Raw genomic sequence first — 18,948 nt, 5'->3', positions numbered from 1 at the left:
CTATGATGTTGAGTTCTACATGTATCCACTGAACACGCTTACGCCGTGGCTTGCGTGGGCGACGGTCGCGCGATGGTCGCGCGACGGCGATGCGACGCATACGAAATCAAACCTTATCGATATGGAAGTATGAGACGCGACGGCGACGGTCGCACGACGGTCGCGCGACCGTCGCCCACGCAAGACACGGCGTTACCATATATAACCGGTGGACACTCTATTTAATAATGCAAACATTGTAAAACATGGAAAAAATGGACCAGTTACATTTGCCCCCCAGTCGGGATTTTGCCCCGCTGTACTTTACTTTTTTGGATTGGGAAATAGCACCTCTATTTGGGAGCTGTGTAACGAATAGCAAATACCGTAGGAAAGGAAAACAGAAACTTCATGTTTTGAGTATTTTCTGTCAAAATAGATAAGTCATATGAACTAGGATCAACTTTGTATTTGTATATTTTTCAGCACCTAGCCAAGTTATACAGGATGGGTTCTAAAACGAAAAAAAGAGACGATTAAATTGTACCAAAAGCTGGAAAAATGCTGTGTAATTTTGCAGAATCCATTTAACCCATTATTATTGTGTATGCATATATGTCCGTATTCCGTATGTGAATATGTAAACTCCAAACTAGAGTAGGTAGGTATAGCCGGCAACCTTCAAATAAAGTGTGAACAGGCATCTTCTGGGCGAGCTTACTCCATCGTAGGCCACGTCTTTGCCTTTGGCTAGTCTGTGGCCAAGAGTGAGCCCATTTTTAATAAAAAAAAAAAAGAGTATTTTACAGAAATAGTCGGAAAAGTATGTTTGACGGTTGGTAATCCAGTGATAAGAGCGAGTATCGATTTACTTTCAAGGTGTTCCTGGTTCAAACCTCAACTCCAACCCTTGAAGCAATAATGTTCTTGTCACCTTTAGTATATCTACAATATATTATGATTATTACTTGATAGGTACCTATTTACAAGTCGCTTTCCAGAGGAGGAAAACGTCATGAGTAAACCGGACTAATAGCAATAAGCTAGTCCCCCCTCTGATTTAGAAAGTCAAATAGCTTTCGCAAAAATTAATTTATCTACGCGACTGTTCTAGGTAGAATTACTTGCCAAGCTCCTATCAGTGGCCTATTTCACAATAATCACAGTTGTCGCCCGACATATCAGTGACACTTTGCCGTTCATTGCCTGTTCAACAAGGAAATATTGAAGCTAAGAAAGGATGTTACTTATCAACCCAGAAATAGGCACAGAACTGTCAGTGTCAATGTCACTATGGTGAAGTAGCCCACAGAGCCATGAGCCGTAGCAAAATGCGCCAGGAATACATTAAACTTAGCTCCCGTTTAAAACTCACCCTGTATATCTCCAAAGAAATGCTCACGTAACCATAACAATATATTGACTCACGTCACATATTGACTAAACTAATTCTTCAGGGACAGACCGATTCGCAACCTTCTCGTTAGCGGGCAATGTTTGGTTACCCTTTAGAGGCAGACCGAGACAATTGCTGGTATATTTCCATGCTGTAATTGGGTGTATATTTTATGGGTTTTGTGTGCAAGTGTATATGACGTATGCTTCAGTACTGTTTAAGGAAACAAACTCATTTGTCTAATATTTCCATTAGGTACCTACTACTTTTATCATTTTTTTTATAATTATTCGTAAAAACGATACATGTGCTATAACTTTAGTGAGTTACAAAGTCCCTTAAAGGGATAAGTTCGCCTTTGTACTGTCTATCCTGTGTCATATTTGTGTTTTGTGTTTTGTACAATAAAGAGTTTATACATACATACATACATACAAAGCTGACAAAAAAATAGCCTCAAAATGAAGGTGTGTGTGTCTGTTAGCTTGTCCGTCTTTCACGGAAAAATGGAGCGACGAATTGACGTGATTTTTTTTAGGTGGAGATAGTTGAAGGGATAGAAAACGACATAGGCTACTTTTTGTCATTTTCTAACCCCCACTTCCCTAAAATAGGCGTTGCGTGTATGGAGCATTCCGCAATTTTAGAATTTAGCGAAGCCGCGGGCAAAAACTAGTATAATATACTTCGATATTTTTCAAGGAGAGGAGAAATTTTGGTTACCAATTTTTGTGCACCCTGTTCATAATCGAGAAAACATTATACAGAATGTAACATTAATGCTGGTGATCCATTTAAGAGCATAACCGGTATCGAATAGCGGTTACGAATACCACTTCCTTTTTTTTAAATAAACACCATGAAAATTAAAGGTACTATAGAAGGTAATGTATAAGCCGTAGGATTTATCTTCGGCAATTATGTTACATAGTGTACAGAGTAAGTGCCCCAAAATGACTGCACTGACGTTTGATGTCTATCTGAAAGTCGTTGGGAGTTCCTGAGCCATCAACAACTTTGTGTATAAACGACTTTTATGGCCTATTAAAAAGAAATGTTGCCATTGCTAATATTGTTTGCGATTTAGGCGTTTATGTCCTAAAAAAACTGATCACTTAGTCAGTAGTTGCAAATCAGATAGGTACATACAAATTAATTAAACGATCTTTAATTTCAGAAATATTTTCTGACTTCTAATAATCGAAGTCGTAACTGTATGTGAACTTTAGTGTACCTATTTGAATAGTTATTGGAAAAAAGTCTCATCGTTTGAGGAGTATGAAATATTTTTTTAATTATTTGCTAGTATAGGCTACTTGCATCCTAGTCAAATCAGCTTCTTTTTAAGAACTGTCAAAACGAATTTGAACGACTTGCTAATATGGAATTTATATGAAATCGAATTGAGTGACGTCACAGTCAACTCAGTTACTTTATATATTTCTACGTGACTTATTAAATAGAAATTGCATTAAAAAAAACCTTCTGTCCATGTTCTTCTTATTATTATCTGATGCTTTGTTTCGTGCATGGTATAAAATTTTATTTTAACTACAGGCAAGTTCCCTATTACAGGTCCACCCGGTATATTCCACTATGTAGGTACCTGATTAATAGTTATTTGTTATACAAGGGGGCAAAGTTGTATTTTAACGCCAAGTGTGGAATTGAAAAACGAGCAAGTGAAAGGATTCTATAGTTGAACCACGAGCGAAGCGAGTGGTTCGAGAATAGAATCCTGAACTTGCGAGTTTTTTAACACACGAGAAGTAAAATACATTTGCACCCGAGTGTAACACAAAACTTTTCCCCTCACTATAGCGAGGAAACTACAACGCAAAAAATGCGTTTATCACTGCTTCCAGTAGTTCCACAGGTGGTAAATCATCTTTATTACTAGATTCACCTACTTTTATCAATTTGAAAGCAGTTCCTTTGACTTTATTCAAGGTCAAATTACTTTACCCACTAGTGGATAAAATGCGTTTTTACCCGCTGGTATTAAAGGACAAAACACGTGTTTCCGAGCCAGTGAGGGGAAAATGTCTTTTATGTTTATGTGATAAAGAAAAACAAAACAATTACCAAATTTAAGGAAACTTAAGTTAAATAAAATTTCCATAACATAGGGAAAGATAAAAACGACGCAGCTGTAAAAATAGGACGATAATATTAAGGAAACCTAATACTTAAACTCCTATCTGATTAATTATGCAACCAGGGCCTAGAGGCCCTGTCGGCCTAGCCGAATGACAATCGTTGACGCTTGACGCCGATCGAAACGCAGTCTAGCTCTGTCGCACCAATACGGAAGACAATAGAGAGGGATAGCTACGAAAACGATATATCGTGAGCGTTTGTGAAATGTATTTTTTAGCACTACGTACCCTGTTTATTTTTTGTTTTTTTGATGGAGTGGGAATGCTGTTACGCACGATGTGTGGGACTCGCTGTTTCTTTCCCCTCCCCTAGCGAGAGGGGGGAAACTTGGCTCTACCCACTAAACCCACTCCGGCGTTTCATCCTCTCTGCCGTTCGTGAGGGCGCGCTGGGATCGATGTATGTTCATCATGTCATTCACCACGGCGCCCTCCGGCATTGCCCGGCCTTGCGACTAAGGCACCCGCATGAGGAAGGGGATCAGAAACGCTTGATCTCCCTCTCTGGCATCAATCAGGGGGGTAATATCCCTTAGGGCTCGAGGCGAGCGAGCACTACGTACCCTGCCAGGCGTATAATCGCTGACGCTCCGTACCGTATCGTATATCTAGCTTTCCCTATCTTTTCTGTAATGGCGCGACAGAACCAGACTGCGTTTAGATCGCTACGTAACGTGAAAAATACTTTTGGCAACAGGCCTAGTTAATAAGGCTAAGAATGCTAAGATGTAATGTCAGCTTTATCCAAGATCCCGGAGATCCGTCAAGGGTACTTGGGCCTTTCTTCATGACTGGAAAATTGTGGAGGCCTTTTCAATATTGCATTTTAGTCGGAGCTACGTGAATGCGAATTTTAATTAGGTCACTTAGATGATAAAATTGATAAAAATACCTTAAGAAGAGTCCGTAGTCAGCTAATTTGACTATTTTTTATGTACCTACAAGCGTTACGCTTTCATTTAAAAAAATACCTATACGTGTTGTTAACATCTCAAATGCGCAAATTATATTTTTTACCAGGTTAAGCGCTTTTATTTGATAGCTTCTACAAGCAGAAACATCTGCAATCGATAGTACAAATTTTAAAACTAAAAAAAAAATGAAAATTTATACCTCTGGCAGAATTTGAATCTGCAAGCTTCTGAACTCAGGCTTCCAGCTGACTGTATTCGAGAAGGTCGCAAGTTCGAGTCCTGTTGATGTAATTTTTAATTTTTTTCTTCAGATCAAAAATCTTAAATTACTTATGAGTGTTTATTTACCTACAGCAGATGATTTAAGCAGCATTCTTACGACACTTGCGTCTTACGTTCGTGGCTGTATAGCCCAATTCGAGAGAGGATCCCTCGTCACACACACGGCAGGTGTATGCTCCTCCAGGTGGGCGGGGGTTAGAGACCTGCTCTATCTCCTTAAATCATCTGTTATATATGCAAAGGCCTGTATTATCATTATTTACCTACGATTAATTTGCGTACCTATTTAAGTTCTCTTCAAAGGAAATGAAACATGATTACAACGACCATCGCAAAAAGATGATAGACTTACAACGTAATGATTTTAATTACGACGATTACTCGGCAGACAAAGGTCTTGATGACAGCATTGTATGGAACGAATTATTTACTTGACCATGGTTGTCATGATAAGGTATACACAGTTATACTATACCTACATATGTTTTGAACTAGGACTTCAGAAAACCGTGCGTAATAATGGAGAGACTTTGGTGCACAAAATAACGACATGTGGTCGCGACTCTCAGCCATGAGGAACCGAGGAAGTAATAAAAAAACATGACATACGCTCTAGTCCCTAGTACTAAATGACAAGTAACAATTAGATACTACTTCAAGTCGCGCTAGATATACACTGAGAGAAATTTGCATTGTGAATTTAACAAGTTCGACTTGTTGCGGTTTATCCGTTTGAATCAGCCAAACGTATGTTTAAAACAATATGTGTCAGGTTGTTTTTATAAAATCGACTTGTTGATTCAAATATATTGCCGATTCAAATGACAAGTAGCTTGTTGTTTGAACCAAATAGCACGTAGGCGCTATTTTAACCAAAAAACTTGTTGAACGAACATGAAAACTGGTTGTATTTTCTCTCAGTGTATGGACTCGCGCGCGAGACCGCAAGCTAATATAAGTTAGCCCGCCTGGCCCCGTAGCCGAATGGCATTTTATACGACGCGAAACGAAAACGAAACGCCGCGAAAGGTGGTCTGGCTCTGTCGCGCCAATACGCAAGAGCGATAGACATAGATACCTATCTACGAACGTTTCGTTTCGTGAGCGTTACGTGTGTTGTGCATTCGGCTACGAACGCTGATGTAGGTAGGTATAATAATGACTAGGTATGTCCCTTTTGGGAATACAGGCGTGGCATGATACATTGAATTATACATACATACAGCCATTTATGTATGTAAGTATAATTCAGAGCATTTCTTTTTTTTGCCATTTTTTTATTTTAATTTTTTTAAGGAATTTTAGGTCGATTGCACTCAGAATCACTAGGACTTTTAATCTCACTGGTAGACAAAGTGTCCCAGAATTTGCATACATTTTTGCTACTTTCCTCTTTTGTTACCCCACACGTCATGTACGGAAAATGTTAATAAAATAAGAAAAAATCGTATGTGATAATTTTTTTAACTACTAGGATTGAAAAAGATAGTGATTCTGAGTAGAAACAGCATATTTTTTTTCCAAAAAACATTTCATAAAAGTGGCGAAAAAAAAGAAATGCTCTTCAGTGTATTCATGACAAAGCTACATAGTTACAGAACTAAATCAACATTTATTTCTGTGTACATAGTAAACCCAACATGTAATTCTATTACCGTAGTTTAATAGTAACAGCTGTTACCCACATTGTTGACAATAATTATAGACATACCTGGCCCCGTAGCCGAATGGCATTTCTCCGACGCCAAACGAAAGCGATACGCCGCTGGCTCTGTCGCGCCAATACGCAAGCGCGATAGAGATAGATATCTACTAGCGCTTCGTTTCGTGAGCGATTGTGCCATTCGGCTAGCCACCCTGTGTGTAGATAATGAATGAAACAATATGCCCTCAATTAGTGACTCACGCAATCGTACTGCCAATAAGTAAACAAAGTAGTAAATAATAATAATTAATTGTATGAATGAACGTGAATGGAAAGCGTAAACAAGGTGTCAACAGTTTACAGCAGATTATGTTGAAATTCAACAGATATCAAGAAAACAAGATTTTTTTTTTCAAAATGGCGGACGAATGGTGGATTGACGAGGTCTAGAAGTTAGAACTTACATACAGATTGGGTTTTAATAAGAAAAAGAAAATTATAGAATTGAAAGATTGGAAAAGTCGGTGAGGAATTCCCAGGAAATTATAATAAATTGTGGAATTATACTGATGCGCGTTGTTTATCATAAAATCGTCATTATTAGAAGTATTAAGTAGTAAGCCGGTAGCTACAGTCAACCAATTAGAACCCTAGGCCTAGGGTTGCAAATAGAAAAAAAACCAAATGTTTTTTTTCAGAATTATGAAAAAAAAACATGAAAAAAAAACCGAGCACCATGGTTTTTTTTTCTAAATATGGTTTTTTTTTCAGATGAACAAATAATTCGACAATACCGGTTTTTCGTGACTTGTAACTTGTTTCAATAACAAAACATACATTTTAATTCGATTAACATTCAGTATACAAACGTTTATTGGGGAATCCCCGATGCTGCGTGCATGCAGCGTGGAGAGGCGGTGGTGTTGCCAACAGTAAATAGTGATAACTACCAACTACAGATTTCGTAAATGTTACTTTTATAAGACCAGAAATTAAAGTTATTTGATTAAATTCGTTTAATAGTTGACATTAAGTCTAAAAAACCGTATAAAAGTATTAACTGCTTTGCAAATTTTGAGATTTCGTACTTTAGAAAAAAAACATACTCCAGAAAAAAAACTGTTTTTTTTTCAAGGTTTTTTTTCATGTTTTTTTTTCAAGCCAGAAAAAAAACCGTTTTTTTGCAACCCTAGAGGACTCTACAACCATGTCAAAATGACAAGCAGTAAGAGATTTTTTACAATCTGATTTATAACGTCACTGTGACAAGTGTGACATAGTTCTACAGTGGTCTAGGGGTCCAATTGGTTGACTGTACGTACAATTATTGAAGAGTAATAAGGCGCAGTGGATTATCAAGGAATATATTTGATTCACAAAACCAGATGAATGACGGTTGATTGTACAGACATTACAATAACAACGGTTTCATAGCAACCTACCAACACTTCCTCTCAAGCAACCATCCATCATCATGTGAACATCCACAGTATCATCAAGAACTCAAGTCTAAACCTAAACCAGTCACACATTCAAACTTAACACGGGGCAATGGCTTGGTTAAGACATCAGCCAAGTTATCTTCAGTAGGAATGTACTCCAACTGAATCAACCCCTCATTGACGCAGTGACGCACGTAGTGGAATCTAATATCCACATGTTTAGTGCGTCGGTGAAAAACGGGATTGTTCGCCAACGCCATAGCGCTCTGGTTGTCTACAAACAACTTGACTTTCTCAGAGCTCCCTCTATTGATTACGTGACTCACTAACCTCTGGAGGTATACAGCTTCCTTGGATGCTTCAGATAATGCGACAAATTCCGATTCCGTTGAGGAAACCGAGACGCAAGTCTGCTTCCTGCATTCCCAAGCTATCAGATTCGGGCCAGTTATGGGCCCAGTGGATTATCAAGGAATATATTTGATTCACAAAACCAGATGAATGACGGTTGATTGTACAGACATTACAATAACAACGGTTTCATAGCAACCTACCAACAACAATACCACAGAACTAAATTTTCTTCTAATCTTGATTTAGTTCTGTGTACAATACACTCGCTGCATCAGCCAAATTTTGCCATATGTTGGCATACCTAACAGTGGCGGCTGGTGAAAATTTCTGCTAGACAACACTGAGCAAAAAGAAACCTACCTAAACATTAGGTACTTTACTAGTAATCAATTTTAGGCAAGCCGGTGGGAATCGGCTTGTATGGACCAGCCGCTTACCTAGACTATCCATGGAGATGATCGAAAAATTAACAAAAGTTTAATGAATGTGATGCTTTAACAGCACTTGTATACATTTTTATTAAAGGAGGATGGACTGTGTGAAATTATTGAGATATGAATTAATGAATGAATGAATATATTTATTTCGTGTAACCATAGACACATATGTTATTAGTAGGACTTACAAACTAGATATGATATGAAACGGATGCCTATTTACGATGAGTTGGTAGAGACGTATGAAAGGGAAAAGATATAAGACATTCTGCGCCGACCACAACTGACTGGGATAAGGGCAAGCGAATTATGTTTTTTTTTTAATAAACACAGATAAATACAATTATTCATGTGATACTTTAAACAGCACATAAGGTACAGCGGGGCAAATCTCGACTGAGGGCCAAATGTAATTGGTCCATTTTTTCCATGTTTTACAATGTTTGCATTATTAAATAGAGTGTCCACTGGTTATATATGGTAGGCGTGTTCAGAGGATACATGTAGAAACATCATAGTTAGTTAGTTACAATTGCCCCCCAGTCGAGATTTGCCCCGCTATACCTTATACATTTTAATACATATAAACATAAATAATAAAAACTAAATCCGTCCACATTTCCGCAATCTCCATCCATCCCATAATTTAATAATTTACTATTTGTTTACACACGTTATCTCGCAAATCAAACTGTATACGAAACGCAAACGTCCATAGGTACTATATCTTCGCGCTGCGCGGATCGCGCGCGCAGTATATATCTGTCCGTCGCGCGCGCACGCGCACATTAACATATATTTAAATGTACGTATGTTTTTACGTACGTCAATATATGACCTTGCCGGTGTTGGTGCTGTTTACAGTGATATCGGAAGATATTAGCCGGTTTTCTTAAAATTAATAGTGTTAAGTTTGTGGAGTTCAAATATAGTGTATATAAATAAATGACGGATTGAAAGCTATTAAGGAACAGTGATAAACTTATTGAAAATGTAAATAATCGTATTTCAAATGTGTCAAAAATGTGTGTAAAAGTATAAAAATATCCTGTAAAACATTGCATTGAATTAGGCGTCCCTAAATTCAACTTCAAAAATCTGCAATTATAAATCTGAAAAGTCTTAGTATCTCTGAGAAATTCCATTGAAATGCCAGCAAAGCTACATAAACACTAGTGCCAAATACTGAAATGGATCAGACTTCATAAAAACTTCCTATATCTTATAAAAAGACTTTAAAACAGATTAGATATAAAACTCAGTGAAAGTGTCTCCACAAGCACCATGACAGACGTCCAAGAAAGTTCCTCCGATACCACGGACTCTCCCGATTCCCCAAGCACTACCAACAACAAATTCAACTGGATAAAACAACAGGCCAGGGCTCGGAACAACCCCTTCGTGAAACCCCGACCCTCGCTTACTAGAGAAAGCTCAACTTCAGAACTGTTCTCAAGGACGAATTCTAGTGCGGACTTCTTTCAAAGTTCGAGGCTGAATCTGTTTGATACAGCGCCGAAGCCAGAGACCAATGAGAGATTTGGAAAGGTAAGCTTCTTGTTTAAATTTAGAATAACCCGTTCGTGAAATCTCGATCCTCACTTGAGTGAGTTGAAATATTTTCAATAGATTATAATTTAACTTGTGTTCATTAGAAGGTAAGCTTCTTGTTTAAATTTAGAATAACCCGTTCGTGAAATCTCGATCCTCACGAGTGAATTCTGTGGGTCTAGTGAAAAAGGGTATAACGTATAACTCAAATTGACTCGGTGAAAAAGGGCACAAGTCCCACCTCGGACTTGTGACCTTTTTCACCGAGTCAATTTGAGTTATACCCTTTTTCACTAGACCCACAGAATTGAAAATTTGGGATAAGAAATTTATCTAATGATAATGATGATCTCTCAAATTACCCATAACTGATACGTTTTAATTGAATTAGACGTTAAATTGCGCGGAAATTCAAGTTAATAAATATTGCGTCCGTGATTAATAAAATAACGTTTTCAGTACAGATGGTGTTTTTTTTACGCACTAGTGCGAGAAGTGGTTCATTATATAACAGGTCGAAACTTCGGAAGCTCATCTGTACTGAAAAACGTCGTACGATACACGTGCAAAAAGGAAATTCGTAACTCGTGTCGATTTAAAACACTCCCTTCGGTCGTGTTTTAATTTATCGCCACTCGTTTCGAACTTCCTTTTTTTACGCACTTGTATCGTAATGTACTATTATATATGAGATTTCAGTCGTCACCTCTTGCAAAATGTTTAAATTTTTGAATCGTATGATGTCAAGTCTTTCAGCGTTCATTAGAATCAGTACCTAGACTATATTTATTTTGCCAATCGTTGATAAATTTAAATACAGTATTACATAGGGGTATTTGACTAAAAAAGGGTTATTTATATATATAAGTAGTTCCATTTACAAATACTATTTTAATTTATTTTTATTTTTTCTTATACGAGTAAAGAATCGTACCTCGATTTTTTAGCGCCACCTATTAAATACTATCATAACTACACCAACGATGCCTACAATTTTTTTTTTTTCAAAATGTGTCATGTCATGTCAAAGTGATGTCATGATTATAAGGTAATATGTCATTTGTTCTTATAATAACCACAAAATTAAAATTTTGAAAAAACCCCCGACCGCGACCTAGTGGACCGATTTTCATGAAACATGACTAAGAACACTCCCGACTAACTCAGCTTTCAGACAAAAAAAACTAAATCAAAATCGGTTTATCCGTTCGAGAGCTACGATGCCACAGACAGACACACACACAGACAGACAGACAAACAGACAGACAGACAGACAGACAGACAGACAGACATACACACAGACAGACACGTCAAACTTATAACACCCCTTCGTTTTTGCGTCGGGGGTTAAAAAATAAAAACACGCAAACATATTTGGGGAAAATATGATTTTGGCCTTTCAGGCTGCAAAACAGCGCCATCTAGTTTTAAACCTAAAAGGCCCATACATTTCAGGGGTACGCTATTTTGTATGGGTTTTGTCAGTCCAGTATTAAATCGATCTTGGTTAATACTCTACCAAGTAAATCTAACTTGAGGACGTCAGGCTAAACGCTAAGATAATAGAGATACATATTAAAATTACTCATTGTATGTATGTATGTATGTATAAACTCTTTATTGTACAAAACACAAAACACAAATATGACACAGGATAGACAGTACAAAGGCGAACTTATCCCTTTAAGGGATTTCTTCCAGCTAACCTTTGAGTAGGTGAAATGTGATGAAGAATGGTAGACAAATATAGCACTTAGTACAACAGTTTATAGGAAAGCCCATAAAAATATAAAAGAGACTAAAACAAAAAATAATAAAATAAAATTGGAATAAAAGGTACATCAAATATAAAGAATATATAACAATATATATAGTAAATAAATATATATTTATATATAGTATCTATAACTAGTTACAGCAGTTAAGCGACACACATATACATTGTATGTATATGTGTGTCGCTTCTGTGTTATACATACATTTATACACACAAACAAACGATAATTGTTCAGCTCAGAGCGTTTCAGGGCGGACATAATTGAAAACTAAATGCATCCATGCAGCTACAACCACAGAACATATAATAGTACAAGTACAGAAGGCTCACTCCTTTGATGTTCACAAAACGCCGCCATTCTAAATTCTTACCTACATTAACAAACGGACCGCACGCGTGCAGACGACATTGAATTCTATTGCGCCGCGCGAAGGTCGTCACCACTGAATGGGCCGCGAACTCGCGGCCGCCGGCATGTACTTGTAGCGCGGCGAAAGGATCGCGGAGTGAGCCGCCCCTGCTACAACTGCACTAGAGTTGCAAGTGCAACACGCTCTTTCTGCGTGGTGTCAGGAGCGGCTCACTCCGCAATTCTACCGCCGCGCTACAAGTACATGCCGGAGACGTGGAGACGACCTTCGCGCGGCGCAATAGAATTCAATGTCGGCTGCTCGCGTGCGGTCCGTTTGTTAATGTAGGTAAGAATTTAGAATGGCGGCATTGTGTGAATATCAAAGGAGTGAGCCTTCTGTACTTGTACTATTATTATATTCTGTGGTGGTGTTTGCAATTTGTGGTCATGTCAATAATAATGTCCTATTACTTCCTGAAGCCTAGCGGTAAGTACGTGCGACTTTCGTTTCGGAGGTCGCGGGTTCGAACCCCGGCTTGCACCAATGAGTTTTTCGGAATTTATGTGCGAAATGTCGTTTGTTATTTGCCAGTTCCTTTTCGGTGAAGGAAAACATCGTGAGGAAACCGGACTAATTCCAATAAGGTCTAGTTTACCCTTCGGGTTGGAAGGTCAGATGGCAGTCGCTATCGTAAAAACTAGTGCCCACGCCAAATCTTGGGATTAGTTGTCAAAGCGGACCCCAGGCTCTCATGAGCCGTGGCAAATGCCGGGATAACGCAAGGATGATGATGTACCGGAATGATACATCAGTAAAAATGAAATGAAATGTTGGCTAGTCCCCCAGGTTTGCGGATAAGTATATTATCATGATGTCACGGTCCTGTTAGGATGATAATGATTATTTTCTCGTCTCAGATCGTTACTTTAAGCTTAGGATCGTGACCAAACGCACGCTACCTATTCTAAAAAATCTCTAGCTCGTTTGAAACGTTGGATAACCGTCTAACTTTTGGAGATACCTACTTATATGTTATCTCGAACTTATAATAGATTTTAACATTTGAAAATTAGCCTGTAGATACCCTTAATGGTAGGTATAGAATAATATAGTTATGAGTAGAAAATATCTCAAAATCACTGTAATTATTTAATTATGTAATCCATACTACTCCATACTAATATTATAAATCCATACTAGTATTATAAATGGGAAAGTGTGTGTGTCTGATTGTTTGTCCGTCTTTCGTATGGAGAGACGAATTTACGTGATTTTTGAGGTGGAGATAGTTGAAGGGATGGAGAGTGACATAGGCTACTTCTTGACTCTTTCTAACGCGAGGGAAGCCGCGGGCAAAAGCTTGTATTCTTATAGAGGCAAAGTTAAACACCGGTTTGTGACCTTGAACTTGATCCAGTATACAATGTACAATTCTAGGTCAAGCTATCTACAGACGTGTAAAACAATAGCGCGTGACCTTTACAAGTATCAGGACCTGTGATCAGGACATATAGTTATATATTATATATCTACATAATATGGTATGTTTGCATATAGACTACTACAGATAGTGGAGAAAAACGAAAAGCTACTGAAGATACCTAAAGGAAAATTAAGGAGATTATTTGGACGTTTTGCAATTGATTGAAACCGAAAATATACCTACGTTATAATAAATGTTAGGTAATTCTTTATATTCTCTTTTGAACACATACATTCTATGTATAGTACATACATATACATATTTTCGATACATAGATTTAAACTAAGCAAGTAAATGCATGGGTTCATTGGCTTCGGCTTCTCAAAATGTCATGAAAATCGACTGGGGAAACTGCGACATGTAAATAACATTTACCAGATATGTAAGCTATTTTTACCTGTGTCAAAAGGGGTTAACTGTTAAACAAACTTCAACCCCCCATTTAAGGGAAGTGTGAGGGGTTAGAAAGAGATAAAACGTAGTCTATATCACTCTCAATCCCTTCAACTATAGTCAATTCGACGCTCCGTTTTGCAGTGAAAGACGGACAAACAAACAGACACACACACTTTCTCATTAATATTATATGTATGTATGTACCTAATAGAAAACTTGGAAATTAAGGAGCTAATAGTTAAAGACAATTCGCATGATAAGCCCTTATCCGTAACAGGCCGGCTATTTTAGGAGTGACCCTAACCGTTACGAACTAAACAATCTTCGGCCGCCATTTTCTCTCCGCCCAGTTTAATCTTCAAGAGGGCATTATTTAGTTAAAGTTCATTGGGACATACATAGATACACACTCGTTGGACAATGAACCTTTCATTCCCACAAGTTAGACCTATTTAAAAGGGTCGTGAGTTTATACTAAGACTTATCAATATGGTGAAAACCGTAATTTCTAAATATGTATAAGGTGCACATGGGCCAATTTCGACTGTGGGGCAATTTCAAATAATAATAATAAAAAACCTATTGTTCCGTGATGGGAAAGAAATAAAAACCTATGTTAGTGGCACATCTGTCCACTGAATATGCACGAATATGTTACCACACATATGGCACTGTTAATGGTTTAAAAGGTTGAAAATACATATTCGATTAGTTGAATTTGTCCCCCAGCCTTCATTTTCCCGCACCATATTTATATCGCACCAATACAAAAGAACGATATCCTCATCATCCCTGCGTTATCCCGGCATTCGCCACGACTCATGAGAAAGAGACTAATCCCATCTGACCTTCCAACCCGAAGGGTATTAACAAGGCCTTTTTCATGACCCGTCCCTCCTCACCTTAAACTAAAACAGGTCTTCGTAATCTGGAGAGAACGAGGAACACATCCATACCTGTTTTAGGTATTTAGAAGAGATGTCGACGACTTTTTGGAAAAGAGGTCGATTGGTCCCTGACTATTATTGGAAGTCCGGTTTCCTCACGATGCCGATATTTCCATTCGCCGAAAAGCGACTGGCAAATATGAAATGACATTTGGCACATAAGTAAGTTTCGAAAAACCAGTGAAAAACTCATTGGTTCGAGCCGAGAAGAATCCATACTAATATTATAAATTGGAAAGTGTGTGTCTGTTTGTTTGTCCGTCTTTCACGGCAAAACGGAGCGACGAATTGACGTGATTTTTTAAGTGGAGATAGTTGAAGGGATGGAGAGTGACATGGGCTACTTTTTGTCTCTTTCTAACGCGAGCGAAGCCGCGGGCAAAAGCTAGTATATCATATACCAACATCTACTTCAGCTGTTAAATAACTCGTTGCTTAGCAACAATCGCGTACGATCCTAAAGTACATCAACATATGCGTTCAGATCATGTTTCAGAATGATCTCGTATTAATGGTTCTAGATTATTTTGTGATGTTTTCTAGTTACTAGATTTGTTTCAAAAACTTGTTTATTTTCTTTTGGTAGTTCTTGATAATTCGGCATGGTTTAATCTCACCTTTACTCAGTTTTCAATTGTAATTTGACCCTTAATTTCATTGCAGGTACACAATCTTTGACCCTCTTTTGTATTTTTTTTTAAATCATCAATAGATTAGTGATGATCAGGGCCCGTAACTTTCATGCCGATGACATAAATTTGACGTCACGTTGCATATAGGATGATTCAAGAGTTTTATTTAATAATTAATCATTATTCATCAATCATTTTAATCATGACTTTAAAACTAATCTATTCATAAGTGAAATAATTAATACTTGATACGTGAAAAGTAAATTAAATTATTTGTTTATTTTTCATACATACATTTTATTAAATAGTTTTGTTAGGTACCATATTTCAATAAATTATTAAAACAAAACAAATTGTTTCCTTTTCGTTTCACGTATCAAGTAGGTATTAATTATTCCACGTATGAATAACTTTCTTTTGAAGTTATTTGTACATAATTAAATTGATTAATGAATAATAATTAATTATTACAATAAAACTATTTGAATCAGCAACGTGACGTCAAATTGATGTCATCGGCATGAAAGTTACGGGCCCTGGTGATGATTCTGGTGTTTTCTGCCAAATTATGGGTTTAATATCCAATTTGGCAAACTTATTTGATATCGTAAAATTTGTGCCCGTAAAATACCTAACCCCGAGGCCAGTAAAAGCAATTTCTCGTAGAATTGCTTCTGCAATAAGATAGAAGTTTATTTCTCAGAGGAAGTTTGCTTATTGCATTCGGTTCAGTCGGCAAGATTCCACTTCACAAGTTTCAACTCTTGAGTGCAATCTCGCCTTTAATGGAACTATAATTCTGACATGTGTTCGTATTTATGGGACCATTGCATTGAATTAGGTTATCTGTGTCCAATTTGGGAATGGATGTAAAGTAATCTATATGTTTATTATCCGATAGAGAAATGTATCGCGGAAATCGATTGCCGACATATCTCGCATCATCATCCTCCTTGCGTTATCCCGGCATTTGCCATTGCTCATGGGAGCCTGGGGTCCGCTTTGACAACATATCTCGCATATCCCTTATTAAAGGTCTAGGTTTTGAGTTCTATTCTATCCCGTTGTTGACAACTCGGTATAAATCGGCCCGGCGTTAAACCCGAAAGAAGGCCCGACTCCAAAAGTTACATCAAGAAGAAGATTAGGTTAGAAACACCCAGAGAATTGACCACGATTCGACTATGAATCTCTGGTTCAAATTTCGGAGCTGCCGTTTAGAGCAGAAGAAACTTTCTTCGAGATAATCGGTAGGTACCAATGAGGAGGCACACTCAAAGGTTATGACAGATGGCGCCAACCTATTAGTCCATTGCACAGATAAAGAATTTCATACGTAAGAGCGAGAAGATATTTTCTCTCTCTCACACGTATGATGACAGTGACATGCCTCTGGACACTTGCACGGGTGCCGCCTGGCGGAATAAAATGTCAGTGTGCCTCCTCAGCATTGACTAATAAGTTGGTCAGCAATTCACGGACAACACACTTTAAAGTGATATTTTAGTGTGTAGGTAAGTCATTATATCTTTTTACATTTTTATCTACCTCGCTTTCGGTACCTATATCAAATTTGTTAAGTAAGGTTCAGTGTAGTAATACCATATAGGTACAAATCTCAGTAAAGCTATCTCACGCATATTAAATTGTAAGTACCCTACAGTTTAAAATTTACGACATAGGGGTCGTAAAACATGTCATTTTGTAGTTAAATTTCAATCTAGCGCAACAAATTACATTAAGTCAAAGTTCTTGAGACGTAGTAGAAGTGTGAATCTTAATAAAATGAAATTTATTAGCTGATGTTGCCAAGAACAATAAAATAACTAATGTAAAGTTAATAGTTATTAAGTTAGTTTTATTATAACAAATGGTATTTTTAGCTTATATTGAAATTGTTAATTTATATTGTAGTGTATTTGTACATTGATTTGTATATAGGTAATAGAAGCTATCCGGTTTTATTTTAATTGTCAATAAAGTAGGATGGGCATAATGTATAATGCCCGGGCAATAAAATTATTTGAACAGTTATTATCAAACTGCCCGTCACAATGGGCATTAAAATACATGCCCGGGATGTATTTAAATTCATTATACCCGATTTATTACTTGGTCCATAACATATATAGTAGAAGCTATTTTCGTTTTAATTGTCAATAAAGTACAATTGAATAATGTAAAGCCCCTAAGTTTATTTATAACTAGCTTTTGCCCGCGGCTTCGCTCGCGTTAGAAAGAGACAAAAAGTAGCTTATGTCACTCTCCATCTCTTCAAATTTCTCCACTTAAAAAAATCACGTCAATACGTCGCTCCGTTTTGCCGTAAAAGAAGGACAAACAAACAGACACATACACTTTTCCATTTATAATATTAGTATGGATTGTATCGAAATGCAATAAAACGAATAGTCGGCGATGCGTCCCATTCTCGCAAACATTATTTGACAGAGACAGAGCGATGACGAGTAGTACCTAAACATTAAATCAGGATTATCAGACCAATTGAAGTCGGTGAAAAGTTTATTAGACATTATCATATGTACATTAGTCTAGTCTCGCAAGCTATCACAATTATCACAATATTGTTAAAAGTGCATTTTATCCACTAGTGGATAAAGTAATTTAATAATTAATATTGTCAAATTTTCTGCATAAAATTGATAAAAGTGGGTGAATCTAGTGATGAAGATGATTTACCACCTGTGGAACTACTGGAAGCAGTGATAAACGCATTTTTTGCTTCGTACTTTCCTCGCTATAGTGAGGGGAAAAGTTTGTTACACACGGGTACAAGTGTATTTTACTTCTCGTGTGTTTTAAAAACTCGCCAAGTTCAGGATTCTATTCTCGAACGAATCGCTTCGCTCTAGGTTCAACTATAAATAAATAAATAATAAATAAATAAATAAATATTAAATATTATAGGACATTCTTACACAGATTGACTGAGGCCCACGGTAAGCTCAAGAAGGCTTGTGTTGTGGGTACTCAGACAACGATATATATAATATATAAATACTTATATACATAGAAAACATCCATGACTCAGGAACAAATATCTGTGCTCATCACACAAATAAATGCCCTTACCGGGATTCGAACCCGGGACCGCGGCGCAGCAGGCAGGGTCACTACCGACTGCGCCAGACCGGTCGTAACTATAGAATCCTTTCACTTGCTCGTTTTTCAATTCCAAAC

The 18,948-nt window shown here is 37.4% G+C and overlaps 1 protein-coding gene across 1 annotated transcript in view; it reads left to right on the top strand.

The window, feature by feature from the left end:
• The first annotated feature begins 9,386 nt into the window (after positions 1 to 9,386).
• Positions 9,387 to 18,948, top strand: part of LOC125237327 (endothelin-converting enzyme homolog) — a 47,108-nt gene continuing 37,546 nt past the window's right edge. Inside the window, exon 1 of the mRNA XM_048144319.1 lies at positions 9,387 to 10,156. Within this exon, the coding sequence (XP_048000276.1) occupies positions 9,893 to 10,156 (264 nt within the window). The 5' untranslated portion in view covers positions 9,387 to 9,892. The remainder of the gene's footprint in view (positions 10,157 to 18,948) is intronic.

Source organism: Leguminivora glycinivorella, chromosome 21, assembly GCF_023078275.1.
Source record: "Leguminivora glycinivorella isolate SPB_JAAS2020 chromosome 21, LegGlyc_1.1, whole genome shotgun sequence".
NCBI classification, from domain to species: domain Eukaryota; kingdom Metazoa; phylum Arthropoda; class Insecta; order Lepidoptera; family Tortricidae; genus Leguminivora; species Leguminivora glycinivorella.
This window is presented reverse-complemented; position numbering and strand designations above follow the sequence as displayed.